A 19740-nucleotide genomic window follows, 5' to 3' on the forward strand; every position below is an offset into this window, starting at 1 on the left:
GCCTAAATACAAAGTAGAGTAGCTTCTGGATTCAGCCAAAGGATTCAGTTGCTTCCTCCAAAAACGTCCAGAGATTAGTTCAGCTATACAACAGTTGAATCTGCAGTCTCATATTTTCCCAGTATATTTTGAATCATTCCTTTGACTTGTATTTGTGTTTTCCTACCCTTTTACATTTGAAATACAGTTTGTTTAGAAGCAGCCCTGTGGGATGAACTGAATGCCTAGTTAAGGTACCCAATGATCAAGAAAGTAATCCAAAGACAATCTAATAGATTTTCATTATCAAACACTCGAAAAACAAAAAGTCCTCAAGAATGCACGCAGCCCTTGTGTGTGTGGGGAAATCTTTTAATGAGCTTTTGATGTTACAAAGCAACATAAAAATACATGGCTTAATTCAGTAGACAAGAAAAGAACAGGGAAAATACTATACAATATAACATACCACTAAAAGCAAATATTTTAATAGGTTGTCAAGCAGTATATGAAAGCGGGTGTTGAAGCAGCATGAAATTCTGCAATGGGACAAGTACTTACAAATGTGGCACCGCAGCTCTAGAACTGAATTAAATACAGTAGTTTTCCCTTCCCCACTCCTCCTAATTCTACTGGTGATTAGTAAAAATGATAAGCTGCTATCATTATTTTAACATGATGTTTTAATTTCTTTATTTCTGTCTGCTGTTTAGAATTGCAGTTATTTCGATTTTGGCAGTTTTTAATTTCTACTTTGCTTCTTGGCCTGGATCGTTTAGAATATAAAATTGTCTGAACCATATGTTGTATCCAAAATAAGCCATGTTTGGTGATTTACTTTTTAAAATTTCTATTAATTTGCCAGAAAACTAAATAATTTCTTTTAAATAGGCAGAAGGCTTCTTTCCTTTTACTACATTATTAATATGTTGATTTTTTTTTTATCTAAAGAAAATGCAAACATCTAGCTTTTTTTACTTAGTTATCCTTTAAAAAATTTTAAACTGAACAAAACCAAAAAAAACACTCAAGGTGTTGCTTTTTTTAAAGGCTGTATGGAAATTTATAACCTGAAACATAGGATAAAAATATATGCATCTAGTCCTTAATTATTCTTAAAGATTTTTATGTATGTAGCTGAATTAAAACTAAAACCAAATATTTAAAAAGATTTATTTCTTCCATTGGGACAACCAGTGTAAGAGTCTTTCTTTTTCTTCTTTCTCGTTTTTCTTTTTTCCTCTTCTTTTTTTGTTTTTGTTTGGCATACTTGCCTTTTTTAAATCACTACCAAGGCTTTTTTACATTTATTAGTAAGCTGCTGTTAGATTTGCCAGTGATGTATAATGCAATAAAGTACTTGGAAGAAGCTTTTGACTCTCAGGGCAGCCTTTGTCGTTAAGGAAGAACTTACCAGCCATCTTCTGTTGTGTTTTCTGCAAGTATGTAGGATTTAGAAATTCATTTGTAGAAAAATTGAAACACAAAACGAAAAATTATTTAGCTTTGAACAATAGGAACAATGTCCCATGTGATTAAAAGTGGGGTTTAATTTGCTCTTCATGGATTAATTGTATTGGCAAAACAAAAGCTGTCGTGCACTCAGTATTTTTTGCCTTTATGTCAGTGATGTGCATGTGAAAAAGGTTACGTGGCAAGTTTTGCAGCAGTTTTGTTAAAAAAAAAAATAAAAAAAAACCAAAACAACTTTTATTTCTGTTACATGCAGAAAGCATCTTTTACATTACTCTAAGCTTTTCTTCAATGCTGTGATTGAAGGATATGGCCTTTCAGTATTATCTTCCAAGCAGCTCAGTTTTCCTTTCCAGTTTTGGACAGCAAGTTATTTTGCTTAGGTTGGAGAGAACTAAAGTTTTCATTTTCATTGTCTCAAATTAGAATGTCTGGTTCCAAAGATAAATGTATGCATTGCTGGCATTGGAGTATAATTTATTTGCATTTTTATCTTTGACTTTTTAATGAATTATAAACTATTTTTAAATATCTCTGGAAAAGCTCTGTTTCAGAGAAGAGAATTTTATGTCTTGTTCAAACAGTATCTTTGGTAGTATCAAAAAACTTTGTCAACTAAAATTTTTGTGAACTAAGAGTTTTTCTTTGTTCTCTACCCAAAAGGTAGTTCAGAAAATATTAGGGCATTGTAAAAGGGTTTTTTGGTTTTGTTTGTTGGTGTGGTGTTGTTTTTTTTTAAATGCAACCAGCAATATTTATTTGTAAACCACGGAAGTTATTTTAAATCTACCAAAGCAAAGCCAAATTAGTGTGCAAGATACCAAATATCTCTGTAAATCAAGATGTGTAATTTCAAATAATTTTATGCAAAGGTAAGGCATTTGTGTTTTGAATTTCCTTTGTTTTCTTATAGGAGCTTTGAAAAAGAAGGGAACTATGCTCAGCAACAAACTTTCATAATAAAGTACCTCGCTTCCTGTATGCTGCAGTGGTTGCTTTGGAACATTACCAAAGTTAAAGCCCCAAGCTTACTTAGACATTTTAGTTCATGGCTTGTTAACCAAATCTTTGTTGTGGAGTATTAAGTCATTTTTGACAAGTTCATACACTGACATTAAATACCCTTGTTTCATTACAGTACAGTAATACTGTCAGGTTTGGGGAAAATCCCTTAAGGTGAAATGTTCTGTGTGTTCTTTCTGTAGGAAAAGTAATAGGAAAAAATGGAAAACTGATTCAGGAGATAGTGGACAAATCTGGTGTTGTAAGAGTAAGAATTGAGGCTGAAAATGATAAAAATATTCCACAAGAGGAGGTATGTTTTCAGTTAATATTATTTCTGTATGTGTTAAATGATGGTTATATTCTACCCAGCGATAAAATAAATTCTTCATTGTATCTTTGTAGTGGTAAGATAAAGTTTTGATTAATGTGTGTTTTCGTAATGGAATCTATATTTCCCTATTAATGCTGAGGGGCATTTTTATATAACTTTGGCTTGTTATCTGTGTTTGAAAAATGTTTTGTGAAATTCTTTGGTGATGCACCTTCTTAGAGATGTAACTTTATTCCTGTGACACTGTTTCTCAGTACTTGCTAAGCTGTAAATTGGTATATGTGAAGCTTACTGTTTTCATTCATTAATTTGCTTTGAGTCCAGCCTCTTAGGGTTTTACCTGGTTTAAATTTTTATAAGTAGTTTCTTGTATTGTAATGAAAAGCTTGTGTTTTATGTATAAACCTCTCTTTTTTTTTTTTTTTTAAATGTTACCTAAATTCACAAGAGTCTGTGATTGTAACCTAAAGAAAAAACAAGCATGACCAATGTGATACTCAAGGTTTGCAGAGTAAGGCTATCAGCCTCATAAAGGGCCTTAATGAAGTCTTGAACGATGTAATTTGAGGTGGTTTTATGTGGGGCTGTGTTGAGGGGAAAGGTTGCAGGTTTGCAGGGGAAGTTTCAGGCATGAAGCTTTTAACATCTAAATGCAAAAAGATTCCGTGCAATTTCAAATATGAAATGTGCTTACAGAAAACTGAACTGTCTTTCATTTACCTGGAAATCTAAGTATCTACCAGGTAAGGAACCTTTGCTACTTTAAATAAGATAGGAAACACGTCTCTGTAACTCTTACATTCTTGCTTGAGTAGTTACTTCATTTTTTGAATCATCGCTTTAAAACTGTTACTGAAAACCCACAATCCAATTTCCATCTTTCTGTAAATGGTGGCTAAGCAGTTAAGGTTTTTTTTACTGCTTTACTAGTTTTACATCTATCTGAAAAGGTAAAATAGTCAGTGTTTAGATTTAAAGAATTCACTGCGATGTCATATTTAATTTCTAATGATGAATTCTTGCAGCATAAAATTCTTAAACTAGCTTAATAAGCAAGAGGGTGCTATTATTGCTGCAGGCTAAAATTTTGAACGTTTTTAATGTGTCAGTGTCCAGAGTAATAGAAGGGTAAAAGAGCAGGTAGTCATGCCTGCAATTAGTATGTCAGGTTTTCTTTTTTTCTGGCTTGAAAAAGCTTATTTGTTGATATTCTTCAATCGAAAATGCAGCTTCTAAAGATTAACTTTAAAGCTTTTTTTTACCAGCCAAGCTGTGCTTCGTACTTCTCTGTTTTACCTGTCAATGACATTGCTAACACTGGCACTGCTTACGCTGCTTCACGTGTTAGTTGTGTCATACCAGGAGCAACAGAGAAACCTGAGATCGAATCTTGGCATGTAGGAATTAGTTCTTGTAAGTTTATTTGTATTTTATATTTGAAATAAATATACATTAATCTTCCCATATGTGAACTTGGATATTGCAGCCCTTCTTTTTGTAAAGTACAGTAGTTCAGTGTTAAATTTTAATACAGCATTGGATTCTTTTTCTGTGACTGAGATGTTAGAATGCTGCCCATAAACTTCAGGTGTAATTTCATAGCTCCCATAACTTTATAACAGGATCTTCAGGCTTTTCATCTGCTTAAAATGAGATAGGTACTGTTTGTCATAGTAGTATATATTATTTTGATCTCTAAATTTCTTAAGCGCATAAGGTCTGCTCAGTATTCAGCACTGAAACTAAGTTGAAGATTGGTGCTTTTGCTTTGAAGACAGAAATAAGGTTCTTAGCACTTTGATGCTAAATAGCTTGGCATGGCTAAAATTGCTTGACATTGTTACCAGCTCATATCCTGGATAGTTGGCATTGCTATACCTAAAATCCACTGTTAAAAGCAATAACAAGCCGTTTCCTTAAATGCCTTTTTTAAGTCAGTTGTTTTGCGATCTTTTAATAATTGATACTATGTGCTAGTTAATGCCAATTTAGTAGAAATTTCATTACTCTTTATCAAGTTGTATTAAATATTTATGAAACTTAAAATACCCCAGATAATAAAACATTTCAGTGAACGATGCCTGTGGCTAAAGGATTGCTAATGCTCATGGAAGTTAGTGTTAAGGTTTCTTAGGGTTAGAGGATTGTGTAATTTATTTTTTTTTTCCTTGTTATTTAATGCAAATGTGTAAGATCTAACCAAAGTTGTTTGTATGTAAAATAAAATTCAAAAAAAAGCAAACAAACCAAAAACCCAAAAAGCAGAGACAAACTATAAACTTGACACTTTTAGGGAAGCTCAGTGTACTGTGTGTGTATTATTTTTTAACACATTTGTGACTCAAATCACTTCACTTTTGAAAAAAAAAAAAAAAAAAAAAGAACCTCCTTTGGATTGCAGTCCTGTAAAGGGTATGCGTACAGTGAAAATTAAAGGGGTCTGCAATGGCACAGGTTTCATCAGCTGAGTGTTTGAGACTTCCAGGTTGACTTCTGCAGTACACAGTGAAGCTTATGCTGCAGCTGGTACGGAGTCAAGTCGTTTAAAGCTCATTGGGTCTGTGTGGGCTGCAGTTGCACCTCTGAAATGCTGCATAGACCTATTTTAGTGTCAGGAGTTTTGGTGTGGAAATTATGCTTGTAGCTGCTAAAGTTTAGTTGTTTTCAGCACTTGGGGGCCGTTTTAGATAGATTTTTTTTTTTTTTTTTTTTTTTAGCCTGCTTTGGCCACTTAAATCTTTAGATATTTTATCTCTAAGTGTCATAATCTCAGGCACTAGAATTTCCAGCTTTACATTTTTCTGGTATTTATTGAATTGCTTAATTAAAATGCTTGAAAGATAAAAGAAATGTAAGTTAGCAATCGTTACCTGAAGTGCTAATTCTTATTTCTAGAATATTTTTTGTTTGCCTTTTACATATTGAGAGATCCTCAAGAAGGATCAAGTTTAGTTTTATGACATGGTATTAATTTGATTTACTTCTTTAAAAGATGAAAGGTTTCTTTACTGACATGTGGCCTAAAAGAACCTGGTGTGAGAGAGCAGATGTGATCAGCAAAGGTGGTATTAATTTTGAAGGGAGGCAACCTGAAGTGTTTTGAATTGACTCTTTTTTTTACTTCTTCAGAAAAATAAATGTCATTGTGATGCATACAATCTAAACTTTCTTATTAAAAAAATATCTTTGCATAAAGGAAATTGGTCTACATGATCCAGTCAACATCAAAATTTATATATTCTCATTTATTTTTTGATTCATGCTTATCCATGTTGTAAAAATTGTTTTCAAGTTTGAGTAATATGTTTGGTTCTCTTCAGTATTTGATGCCTAATCAATGACCATAGCAGTACTGTTACTGTGTTTTAGGGAATGGTACCATTTGTGTTTGTGGGAACCAAGGATAGCATCACTAATGCAACTGTTCTTCTGGATTATCATCTGAATTATTTAAAGGTGAGGAAAACGATGCTGCTTTACCACTGAAATTTTTCTGTCAATACTTAAGATGGTAACAATAATATGATGATCAAAATCTGTTTGGGCCCCGAACGCTGCTGAAAAATTGGTGTTGTAACAGGTTTTCAGTCTAAACAAGCTTCTCATAAAAAAAAGTTTTATTAAAAGAATCACTTATCTGAAGGAGAGGGTGAAAAACAATTTTTTTCAGAATGCAAAATACAAAGGAATAAAAAAAAAATCTATCTCGAACAATGCTGACAACTTTGTATACAAGGAATAGTCAGTCCCTCATGCAACTGCAAGGCAAGCAGGGTTCTACGCAGGGATTTTATCTACAGTGGGCATTTCATTCTAAAACCCTAAACTTCTTTTTCTGTAGTTAAATGACATTTCATACTTGAGGATGTTTTGTAGGCAATTCAGTTTTATATGTTGTGTTTGCCTCTTGGCTCCGTAACTTCTCCGGTAGTCAGCTGACTTTTGTACAGGGAGCAAAAAATATCCCATGTTATTGATTATGTTTACTTCTGCTTATAGCTATTATGGCCAGATGCTCCATCTTTGATGGCAGGGCCAGATGCTAACGGTAGAGACTGCTCTGAGTTCAATTAATAAATATATTCTTGCATCTCTTTTGAAACCTGAAGACCATCCATAACTTGATACGTGTCCAGTCTGTGCAGTAGCTATCATTGAATATTCTAGAATGCTAAAACTTCTGTACGTAGCTGAAAGAAACTTCTCAGTACAAGTATCAGAGAAGTTAGAAAAGTGACTTTCGTTCATTTACTTACCTAATCAATAACTGTACCTTTTAATCCTGCTTGTGGAGCACTTGGATTTATCAGTGTTTTGGAGCAGAGCTACAGCAGCTCTGCAGCTATCAGGTAATAGAGGCAGAGAGGGACCACATGAAAACTAGTACTAAAAATCAAGCTCCTTTCTTGCATGCTCACTGTTTCAGAATATAAAGACACAGTCTGAGTGTGCAGGGATGAGTTTGGGAAAGCCAAAGTCCACCTGGAGTTGAGTATGGCAAGGGATGTGAAGGGCAACAGGAAGGGCTTCTACAGGTATATTGGCAGCAAAAGGAATACTACAGAAAATGGAGGCCTGCTGCTGAACGGAGTGGGGAGGGAACTTGGTCACAAAAGAAAAGGATGAGGTACTGATTGTCACCTTCACTTCATTGTTTTTCTTTTTATTATTATTTTTATTGATAAGAATAGTCCTGAGAATTACCAGGCCCCTGAAAACAATGGGAGAGGCTGGAGCAATGAAGACCTACCCCTCCTAAAGGAAGATTGAGTTAGGGAGCATCTTAGGGGGGAAGGGATATACACAAGTCAGCAGGACCTGATGGGATGCATCCCTGAGTGCTGAGGCATCCTCTCGAAGTCCTAGCTGGACAAGGTGACCTCCAGGGGTCCCTTCTAATATCACACTGAAACTGTTACAAGTAACCTTCTCCTTGATATAACTCAAAAAAAAAAAGTGACTGCCACTTCTTGATGTTAGCTAGACAACATCTCAAACTGGCAAAAGTATTCTCTGAATATATGTTGCTGTAGATAATTATTGTGTTTATCTCTCTTAGTAGTTATGTGTGGTAAGAATTCTGTGTGCTGGCTGTCTTTCTATGCCTGAGTTACAGCGCTCTTCTGTCTACGCTTTTATGCTTCCTCACTTCCCTGGTATTATTCAATTATAATTAAGTAGAATTTAACAGCAGTGTAACCTTTAGCCCTTTTTATGAAACAACATTATTACATCATAATTGTTTGACAACTTTGATATTTGTTATGTGCAATGGTGTAAGAAGCTTGTGTTGGAATCTAAAACGTTTAAATTATACCATTGTTGGAAATCTATAAATGGATGATATTACTGTGTTCAAACACAAAGGAATGTTAATTTCTCTGTTTAAAAATGGTTAACTTCCTTAAGGGTAAAGATCTCATAAATTTAATACCAAGGTATAGTTAATTGTATCTCCTGAAAACAGTTGATCTGAGTGCTTTTTCTTGATACATCTTTTTTTAAACAAACCTAAACTTGCCAACTGTGCCACAGGGAGAATTGTATTGGTAACAGACAGACTTAAGCATTTGGAAGTGTTTTTTTGGTAAACAAATTATTCTCAAAGCTGAATTACTATTTATTAAATAGATTATTAGTCGCAATACTTAAGTATCTCTCTGAGAACTGCATGTCTGTAGATTCAGATGATTAAATAGTGGTTATATATGACTTGCTCTGCTTGTGTTTGTGTAGGAAGTAGACCAGCTGCGTTTGGAAAGATTGCAAATTGATGAGCAGCTTCGACAGATTGGAGCTACTTCTAGGCCACCACCAAATCGTACTGATAAGGAAAAAGGGTACATGACTGATGACGGTCCAGGACTTGGACGTGGTAGTCGACCTTACAGAAACAGAGGGCATAGCAGACGTGGTCCAGGCTATGCTTCAGGTAGGTAACTGAAACTACACTTACAGTTTTAGGAGTGGCCGATTGGTCTCTTCATTTCTTAAAAAAGATGGACTTGGAAACAGAGCTGATTACAAGAAAAAAAAAAAAAACAACAACAAAAAACCAACCAAACAAAAAAAACCCCAAACAATTCAATTAATATTTGAAAATTAGGAGACTTCATGCTGTAGAAAATATTCTGAAGTAAAATGTAATGCTTATATGTAATCTAAACTTATTTTTATGCAGTTCCTGTATCTTACAGTATGCTTATGTCTTCAACATTATGAACTCTTTAGGGCAACGATCATTATTTTATCTATATTGATCAATTTCTAATAAGAATAAAGCCTCAGTTTTCCATTTGAGCCTTTAAGAGGCTATCTTAATCTAAATATTTGTAAGTGAAAATAATTGTGTAGTTCAATTTGCAGAAAAGCTGTTTTCCTCATATTAAATTGAACTTATATGTTTTTACTAGAAGAGCATAGTCACCAAAATATAGTATTCCTCTTTAAAACCTTGTATAATTCATTAATGAATAGTTTTCAGGATTGTGGTGCTTCAGACCAATCTATCACTTCATTATCTGTAACGTAGGTCAGCTGGTGTTTGTCCTGACTGAAAGGACTATAGTTTGAGCTTGATAAGACAATCTTAGCTTATGTGCTACGTAATGCAAAATTAATGTTTTTGTGCTGAAGCCCTTTTAGTAATTTTAGAAGATTTGAGCTCACCTGGCTGACAATTACAGGATTATAGGGTTGAAAATACTGGGGAAAGAACCAGCTTTCATTAGTGATGGTGATCTGTTAACTGGGAAAATTTTAATGGCCAGTTATTTTGAATTTGATTTGTTTCTAGCATTCTGACTTTGTTCTCTGCTTTTGTAGTATGTGTTACAGGCAGTTTCATGATGAATTTTTTTTCTTTTCATAGTGGAGTTGCAGTGGTGAGGGGAGACAGGACAGGTTATATTCAGAACCTTCCATTTTAAACTATGAAAGAAAGTCTCGTCTATTAGACTCCTTGGTTTTTTTACTAATGTTTGCATAGAAGATTCGATAATGTATTGATAGACTGATAACACCAAGTAACTATAAATGTGTAGCACGCTTTTTTAACCTTAAACACACTTCTAACTTTTATTTATGTCTGTCTTGACTTTTTCAGGAAGTAATGTATATTATACACATTTCTGTATTGTGTTATAGAGGTTGGGAGGCAAAAAATCACAGAACTATTTATTTTTATAAAAAGAAATTTTTTTATATATATACTTTCTGATATAGTATTTTCATGCTAAGCTACACTGGCATGTTTGGATTTTTTTATCCTCTTGATAGGAACTAATTCTGAAGCATCAAATGCTTCCGAAACAGAATCTGACCACAGAGATGAACTTAGTGATTGGTCGGCAGCCCCAGCAGAAGAGGAGCGAGACAACTACCTTCGTAGAGGAGATGGACGAAGACGTGGAGGTGGTGCAAGAGGGCAAGGAGGGAGGGGTCGCGGAGGATTCAAAGGTAAATGTAGACTTAATTTTGAAGAGGAGGTCAGTGTTGGAATCCTTAAGCAAACTCACTTCTGTCAGCCTCTTGTTTTGTCATCTGCTCTAGCCTCCTAGCCATCTTGGTGGCCCTGTTCTGAATTCTTTCCACTTTGTCCGTCTCTTAAGTTGAGTATTTTATTTCACATGTGTTGAATGTTGAGCAGAGTGGAATAATCCCTTCTTTTGACCTGTTGGCCACACTCCTACTAACACAGCCCATTACTCAGTCAGTTGTCATTGTTGCAAGAGCACACTCATATCTTAACTCAAGTTGTTGTCCACCAGGACAGCTCCTTTTGTGTGGACCTGCTGCATACAGTCTGTCCACAGGGTGTGCTATTGCATGGGGTTATCCTGTTGAAGCTGTGGGACTTGGGATTCATCTTAAAATCTAATGAGTTATCTGTCAGCCCATTCCTTCAGCTTGTTGAGGTCCTTGTGTGATTAGCAGCCCTGAACTCCAGTGTATCAAACCACTTCCCACAATTTGGTGTCATTTGCAGAATTGCTGAGGAGGCATTCCATCGCAGTGTCCCTTCATACATTATATAAAGCCTTTCTTTCCTATCTAAATAAACTGGGATCGCATTCTAAATCATTTGTTTTCCAAATAGGCACCTTGACTCAAGTTTGTGGGCTGTGTAGAGGTCAAGGGATCAAGTTCTAATTTGTGAATGGTGTAGAAAATTCTTTTATAATGTCTTACTTATTCAGCTATTCATATTCCAGTCTTGTATTTGATTTTCATGCAACAGGATTATATAAGGTTATAATTTGTGTTCAGTGGAAAAGACCAGGCATAAGTAAGATGGCAGAACTTAAATAAGTTAAATACATATATTTTATAATGTGACATTTCATTATATTTGTTTAAATATTTTTGTCTACAACTGCTTATTTCTTTAAATGTTTTTTTAAAGTATGGGTACTGCTTAATTTAATAAAATTTTTTTTAAAAAAGATAATGTGGAATTTAGAAAGCTCATAAGCCATTAGAAAAAATGTGAACACATTAAACTGTACTAAAGTTTACTGTGTACTTCTCCTATGGTTAATCATTTTTGTGATACTTTTTCTTCAGTCAATAGACAGTCTCTTTTAAACTGTGGTGGTTTTAAGCACTGTGGTTTTGTCTACTTTAATTAACACCTGAGAACACTTTTTTTTTTAGTGATTGTTGGCCCATAGTTTAAGAACTGCTGTTATATGTTATTAAGAATATCTGCTTAATGTTTTTGATCATGAAAACTGAAGTAACTTCCTATTATGCTTGCATAAATTTTAAGCAAAAAGAGATTGTATGTCCTCATCAAACTACTTAGTTCATTAATTCTTCTTACAGGAAATGATGAACAGTCACGAACAGATAACCGTCAGCGTAACTCAAGAGATGCAAAAGGGAGAACAGCAGACGGATCTCTTGAGGTAATTTTTCTCTTATTGGAACTCTGCGCTGTTTAAAATTGCCTAAGTATCATATACAGACATTAGAATCTTCAAAGCTCCAAGTGACACAGTAGCCTTGTGGTTCCTTCCCTAATTCCCTAATCAGATCTACAAGAGTTCTGTGTCATTTTGTAACGTATATGCAGCAATCTTAATATATCAAGCTGTGTAAAGGTGCAACTTCATAATGTTAGTTTAGCTCTCCCTTTGTTTAGAACTCTGATCACGAGTCCCAAGGATTTACTAACCAGCTTGATTTCAGTCTCTGTTCTTAACTAGCTTTTTGTTTTTAGCTTTTCTTTCTTGCTGCGTTGTGTGTTGTTTGTCGGCTATATACCTGAGGGAGGAGAATCCTTAATGCTTTATGTAAAGAAAGTGTGTTGTAGCCAGAATCTTCAGAGTAAGAAAGATTAAACTTCAGAAACTACCTTCACTACTAAATGAAACATTTACAATTGAAAGCTATGCAATCTAGAAAGTAAGTTAAAAATGCACATCAAAAAAATGTCCAAGTCATATATTGAAATTTTTTTATAACCTTAAATATTTTGTAGCCTTTTATAAATTTCTGCAATTTTTTCAAATCTGTTTTTCTGTGTAAAGTTATTCAGGCTGATATTTTATGTATATATGTTGTTTCCCTACATGGAAACTGTTCTTGCTGCAAATGATAATGTGCAAACCTTCTACCATCTCTTACTGCATAGTATGAATTGCGATGGGAGGAAGAAATAGTGAGCGGCTGCAAGCTGCTGTCTTCTGTGTGGTGATACCAGGAGTCATGATTCTGATGGGAGGTTGAGATGACTCTTGGTTTGGTTTTAGAAAGCTTGTTTAAGAAAGGAGCAGGGGAAAAATGGGAGTGACCAAATGCTTAGTTTTCCAAGTAGGGCTGCTGAACTTGAAGGTGTAGCACCTGAATATGCATCTGAAATGCAAATAACTAACATGGCAAAAAAAAAATTTTAATGGTCACACAACTTTTTATATTTATCAGTAATTAACTTAAAATTTGAAGTAGACAGTGGAGAATTGTGATCCTGAAAAAGAAACTAAGGCACTAAGCAACGAGTCATGATTTTTTTTTTCTGTTGCTCTGAGATTTGGATGAGATTTCATTTTCTGTATGAAAATGAGTACTTGCATATCATTGAAACCTGACTGATCAAGTTGTAAAAAATTTTGTAGTATTTCAAGGAATGAGGGCTTACCTCTTTTACAAGCATAAAAATTTTGCTTTCAAAATGCTTTTTTGAAATTTTTTTATGACCACTTAATTAGGCTGCAGAAGTCTTTTTGGTGGATTAAATGAAACTTTTTTCAGATTCAAAAGGTGTCTGAGTAGATTTTCTTTTTTGATTGTTGGTATTATTTCATGGTAGCTTTTCCATGTTCTTTTCTTAAAAAAAAAAAAAAAGTTTGGGTACAACAAGTAGAAAGTTGAATTAATGAAACTGAAATGGTGTTTCAGAGTCCATCTGCTATTAGTTCTTCAACTTTCTCTTGCACAAGCATACTGGGGGGAAAAAAAAATTAGCTTCCAAGCTAGGTAGACAGGAGGTTTTTTTTATGTCACAAGTTTGTGGCATTTTTGAGTGCAAAAGAATTCACACACTCTCCATTTCAGCTGGATGCATTTAACAAAGCCACATGGGTGTGGTAGCGTTTGTGTCTTCTGACTATTTAGTAAATAGTGCTCCTCCCAGCCTGCTGAGGTAGCAAATGCGTAAGGGGTGGATGAAAGGAAGAGAATGCTTTATATAACTCTAACTTGTTCCAGATCAGAATTGACTGCAATAATGAAAGGAGTGTCCACACTAAAACATTACAGAATACCTCCAATGAAGGTAGTCGGCTGCGCACGGGTAAAGAACGTAATCAGAAGAAAGAGAAAGCGGACAGCGCAGATGGTCAACAGCCGCTGGTGAATGGAGTACCCTAAACTGCATAATTCTAAAGTCATATTTCCTATACTGTTTCAGTAATTCCTATTCCATGTTAGAGAAACTTGTTAGGCCAAAGACAAATAGTAGGCAAGATGGCGCAGGGCATGAAATGAACATATGTTCTCTGTTAGCCTTTTTTAACATCAACAGTATGCAGTTGTTTTCAGAATAAGAAGTTATTCAAATATTTGCATAAAAATATCTGGATTTCGGAAAATCGCTTTCAAGTACATATTGCAGTTCAAACAATGAAAGATTCTTTTTTTGTTTGTTTTAAAAATACTGAGCTGTGCATTGGTAAACTTTCTGTTCAGTTGTACCATTTTAACACATCGGGTCAAATTCACTGCTCAATTTCAATTTTCAGAATAAATAGTGTTTGCAGTAATCAAATTGGCTTCTGTTTTCAATCTAACTTACAAGTTCTTCATGAAATGCAATGTCGTTTTATGTCCTGTGTCAGTTCACATTCTGGTCCACCTTTTTCAATATTTTAGTGGACTCTGAAATACGTGTGATGTAACAATTGTCATTTTCATTAGCAAAAAAAGTTGTATGATCTGTGCCTTTTTTATATCTTGGCAGGTAGGAATATTATATTTGGATGCAGAAATCAGGGAAGATGAGTTGGTAACACTAAATGTAAAATATATGTAGCAATCCTTGTCAGACATTAGTACTTTATAGACAAGTGCATGCTTTCCATAATTTTTTCCTTACATAAACATTGAGTTAGGCAGTTATCAGAATAGGAAATTTATTTTGCACTGAAGATTTGGCAAATAGTGTTATTGAACAAGGGGTGTAATTTTTTTCTTTGTAGGCAGTACAGAAGCTTTTTTTTAAAAAAAAAAAATTAAAAAACCTTTCCATTGTGGAAAACTAAAAACTCATTGTTACTGAGGGAACAAGTGTAACGTGTTCACAAGCTAGTAATGTGTGCCTGCTATTTGGCCAGATGACCAGTCTAAAGCGCTGATGTTTCTCATCCTCCCCAAATTTTTTTTCGAATTGCTTATTTTAATTCGGGGACTATCTCGGGAGAGGTAGGAAGAAAATCGCCACGTGTAATGCCCTGGAAAGTACAGTTATAGTAGTCGGAGATATTGGAGGTAGAATAAAAATTCATCATATTTTGAGGTACAAGGTCTAAGTTACCAGCCAGTTTGAAGGTGTGACAGAATTTGATCCAAAGTGCAGTCCTACACCAGGGAAGGGTGGGAAGTAGTGGGAGCAGCTGTGCTTTCTTTTATTTCTGATCCCACATTAAACTTGCGGGGCAAAACTGTATAAGGATCTTCATCTTAATCCATTTTTATTCAGATTACTCCAGGAGAGCCACTGTTTATGTAGAGTTGTACAAACTTGACCTTGCCTCTGATGTATTTTGTGAGTTTTGTTTCTTTGCTTTTTCATTCTTTTTTTTCCTTGCATACAGGTGAGCATACTAAAAATGGCAACGAACTGCACATGATTTAACAAATATAAAAATGTCTTAAAAAGTATTGCCAAACATTAATGTTGATTTCTAGTTATTTATTTTGGGAATGTATAGTATTTGAAAACAGAAATTGGTACCTTGCACACATCATCTGTAAGCTGTTTGGTTTAAAATACTGTAGATAATTAACCAAGGTAGACTGACCTTGTAATGTAACTGCTCTTGGGCAATATTCTCTGTACATATTAGCTACAACAGATTGGATTTTATGTTGACATTTGTTTGGTTATAGTGCAATATATTTTGTATGCAAGCAGTTTCAATAAAGTTTGATCTTCCTCTGCTAACTGATGTTGATGCAATCCTTATAAATGATTGCTTTTAAGAATCTCAACTTAAAGTAGAGCGAAAATATTTCTTTGTTTAGACTTTAACTGTAGCCATTGTTTATTTACACCTTTTAGAAGACTTCTGAAATACTACCAATTTTGAAAAATATGGCACATAAAGCTCAAGAGAACGCAGTCTAATTATGAAATGGTACAGTACCTGTTGAGTTGTCACACTACATGCACTATATTTCTCACATTCAGTGGTTGAGTTCACTAAGGTGCTAACTAGGTTAAATGTGAAATTACTAAACTACAGTCTAATTAGCTGCATTCCATTTTCAAGTGCATTTTGAGGTAATGACCTTTTTCAGTATTTGTGTGCTTAACATGTATCCCTTTCAATTCAAATTCCAATGTTTTTAAATGTTATTAAATTTCAACAAATTAAACTGTGAATCTAAATGTACAATTTTATTTTGAAAAGTCATGTTGTTACAGAACTTAAAAGTGCAACAAATGTCTGATGCTTGAGTCCAGGTCCGTCCTATTGGTAACTTATAAAGTATGGTCTAATGAATTAAAATTATTTTTAAAATAAAGTTCTTTAAAAAGAGTGAGAGGTATTTGTGAATGATGCCAAAGTCTAAATTCAGTAGGGTTAAGCTCAAAGCCTATGAATTAACAAATGCTGATGAAAATACAAAGTTTGCTTCCTTTCTTTACTAAATGCGCTTTTGTTAATGATGGTGGGAAGGTAAGATTTTCAGAGTTGCTGTAAAACCTTATTAAGGGAAAAATATTTTTATACAGCTTTTTTGAAACATCGACAAAAATCACTCTTCTTTGAGCATTCATGAGTTCAAGAAGCAAATAGGTGTAGTTCCTTGAATACAGAAATTATTTAAATAGTTACAGATGAGCTTTTTCAGCCCTTTGTGTCTCTAATATCAAATATTGTGTACCGTGCTTGCTTTCAACAAGCCAGAAACAATATTAAGAACTGCGAGTATGATATTGAGTGTAGACTCTGTGTTTTTCGTAGGAGCAACATGAAATATAACTAATTTTCCTGAACTGCAGTATGTTTATCTACAAAACCCTTCAGTATTGAATATTAAAAGGGAATAGATCAATTAGCTTCCAGTGAGTATTCCTCAGTCACTTCAGGAACCCTGCTGTATGGTCCTGGTAAGCGGCATTCTGTATTAATCTGCAAGAGGAAAGGTGGGTCTCAAATTTTTTGGCCTCTGTATTGTTAAAGATTTTGTGTATTTCCAGAAACAGTAAGACTTGTAGTGGGATACCTGTATTAAGGGGTGGGGGAAGATGTTGATACTGTTTCTGGTGGCTACTTTAAAGAATTTTATAAAAAGTAGCAAGGCATGGCTTGATGTCATTTCTTCAGTGGTGTGTAATAAGCTTGTTCTTTTTCCATTTGAACTTAACGGTACTCAAGTTTTCATCCTAAAAGACACTAGTGAAAGAGTCTTTTCTAGCCATACTCTCATCCATGAAAATCAGGATGACCATAAGAACTTTTAATACCTTAAACGGTGTAAGACAGCTCTATATATGTTATGAAAAGTGAGGTTAGTTCTTCTGAGTTAGGTGTTCAGAATAAATTCCAGTTTGACCTGCGAGATTCTCCTTGTTAGAGTTTCAGTAGGCTTAAGTGCAGTGTAGCTATCGCATTTTTATGCTGTTTTCACCATTGAAAGGGTTAGATTTACTACAACGGCTCTTTACTCTTCAGCAGTATGAGTCTTTCACAGCAGCCTGTGGATCTTCTGCCTGCGTCAAGGAATTAATCTTTTTTCTACTAGCAAATTTTTAGATTTATCCTGCATCTGTCACTCTTGCTTTCACGGTTAAAAAAATCTATCGTGAGCAATTCGTGGTGGAGATAAATAATTGCTACTAAACCATGAATATCAATTAGTTGCCGCTATTACTTTTTATGTTGTTTAAAAATTTCTTTACAATAGGCTTCAAAGCAGTAATTTTTGTGTGCTTTGAGTACTGTATACAAGTGGATAATAAAAAAGAGCAACAATGATAGATGATTATTTTGTGTTTATGCTGAGGGTTCAATAGGACAAGACCTTTCCATACAGTTTTGCACTGAATATAAGAAACTGATTTCCAATAAAAGCAGTTAATTTAAAAAGCAAAATAAACAAAAAAACCACCAGCCAAAGCCATGGATGTGGTCTGTGTACGTGACTAAGACCTTGAGCATTGCAGAAATGGTATAACACAGAATTGTTTGGGACGTTGGATGTGCTTTGTTTGGTTCGTGGACTCAGGTTGAGCCTTAGGTGTAGACTGCAGTTACAGCAAGGAAAGTCAATGGGGGGGAGGCTGATTTTTTTTCAATCTGCATGTGCAGCATTTTTCTGGGCACTCTGAAGCATTTATCACATCTGTATGTTCATTCTGAGGTGCATCGTAGGAACCAGGAGCCCATTGTGATGAGCTTCAATTCCACGTCGTCGTGCGTAACAAGCTTGTAGCTGCTGTGCTCTGGATAGCTGTGGTCTTCCAACAGTAGCAGAGAAGATAGCAAAAGTAGCACGTAATGAGGAAAATTGAAATTACCTCTACTTCCCTTGTTTTCTTTCTCCCAGGAAGTGTTTTCCTCTTCCTGATTTCTCCTGGATAGCATTAGATTTTAATAGATGTGTAGGAAAACATGATTCGTATCCTCTTAAGAAATTATTTCACATTTAACTACCAAGGTTTCTCTGTGGGACCCAATGTGTTTGTATATTACTCTACAGAACAGGTTCATTCCAATGGCAGGAAAGCTTTCCTTATTTAGCAGCAGGAGTGCGGAGAGAACAGACCCTTCAAAGGCCAATACCTGTGTAAAATGCAATCTTTCTTTTCCCTGTACAGCACTTCGGAAAATGGGGTTCTCCTCCCTTACCAATACTAATAAAATAACCTCTAGGTTTAAGCTGTTTTAACAACTAAATACATGTTGTAATAATTGAAAAAGACTTTTTTAGGGTAACAACAGGAGCAGCAGGTGAAGTGCAGTAGAGCATCTGGCAAAGCAATCCTCAGGGGTTGGTTGGAGGTAAAAAACCCAGCTTAAACCTGCTGTTAGATCACTATGCATGGCTGGGGATTTCTAAAAGTATTTTTATCCATGATATAATTTCAGACCACCTTTCAAAAATGTTCTTATCCAAAGCATCTTATACGCTCTGAAGAATTCAACAAGCTAAACTAGAATTCGATTGTAAACTTCCAACAATTTTTATTTCTTCAGTCCTGATCCTGTTCATTACACCCAGATTAAAATTTTTAGATAGAAGTGATCTTTTTAAGGTGTTGGTTGTCCAGCTCTGAGATGATTCAGAGAGATCATTTTTTGGCTAGTCTCTGTTAACAAGATTGCCTCCTTTTGTGATCTCTTTAAATGAGTAATTTCTTTAAAATCACTTCTTGCAAAAAAAAAAAAATTACTGGGTTTGGCCTCCTTATTGCAAATAAGGCAGTCCTGCTCTGTGCAACAATCTGCTGTCATGTTTCTTCTAATCCATAAATACGAAGTTAATATGAATATATATATATTTTTTTTTAATACATAACCACATACCTACTATTACTGTTGGGTTCATTGCAGTAATGCTGCTAACTGGCACCCATCTAGCGTGGAACTGTGTGGTACTCGTGTTGCTTTATAGCATCAATTCAAGTGAGTATTGCAAGGAGAAAAGCATTTTCATAGAAGCAGCAAGTATTTTTACAAGCAAGAAATTAAGTTTACAATTCTGTTGTCTTGGTAGTGATTGAAAAATACTGAAACGTGTTACAGTTAATTACTCTGGATAGGATTGATCAGTCCTGACACTTAAATACAGCAGTGTTTTGTGTTTTGTTTTGCTTTTTTTTCCCCAAACTAAAGTTGCCGTTTCCCTCATTGTACGACAATGCTGGTTGTTTCATCCCTGGTAGTCTAGCTTCCTTTTATTTTAACTTTGATTATAGATACTCCTATTGCCTGCCCCCCACTCCTTTTTTTTTTTTTTTCTTTTTTTTCCCCTCCAGCATACAGTTGAGGGGATTTCTATAATCTGTTGAGATTTGATGTATTTTTGCTTACTACAGAAGGTGGCTTAAAATAGTTAGCAGACATTTTTGGCTGATAACTTGCACTCACACCAGAAGTTAAATATGGTCATCTGACGTGGGTGGAAAGGATCAGCCCACACATTAAACTTGCATTTGATCCTTTATGCATTGAGAAACCAGAATTCAGAGACTGCCTTTTCAGATCTTGGTGAAAGGCTGT

The 19740-nt window shown here is 34.8% G+C and overlaps 1 protein-coding gene across 4 annotated transcripts in view; it reads left to right on the forward strand.

Moving 5' to 3' along the window:
* FMR1 (fragile X messenger ribonucleoprotein 1) overlaps window positions 1-15999 on the forward strand; it is a 33763-nt gene extending 17764 nt beyond the window's left edge. The window contains exons 10-15 of one of the 4 annotated variants that reach the window (XM_063346450.1): window positions 2658-2767; window positions 6158-6244; window positions 8525-8720; window positions 10103-10246; window positions 11615-11697; window positions 13499-15999. In XM_063346450.1, the coding sequence (XP_063202520.1) occupies window positions 2658-2767; window positions 6158-6244; window positions 8525-8720; window positions 10103-10246; window positions 11615-11697; window positions 13499-13660 (782 nt within the window). In that variant the 3' untranslated portion in view covers window positions 13661-15999. Of the gene's footprint in view, window positions 1-2657; window positions 2768-6157; window positions 6245-8524; window positions 8721-10066; window positions 10247-11614; window positions 11698-13498 lie in introns of all 4 variants that reach the window. The other 3 variants (XM_063346451.1, XM_063346452.1, XM_063346449.1) reach the window with 3 other exon arrangements.
* The last annotated feature ends 3741 nt before the right edge of the window (window positions 16000-19740 follow it).

The sequence above is a fragment of the Chroicocephalus ridibundus genome, chromosome 9 (genome assembly GCF_963924245.1).
Source record: "Chroicocephalus ridibundus chromosome 9, bChrRid1.1, whole genome shotgun sequence".
Lineage (NCBI taxonomy): Eukaryota > Metazoa > Chordata > Aves > Charadriiformes > Laridae > Chroicocephalus > Chroicocephalus ridibundus.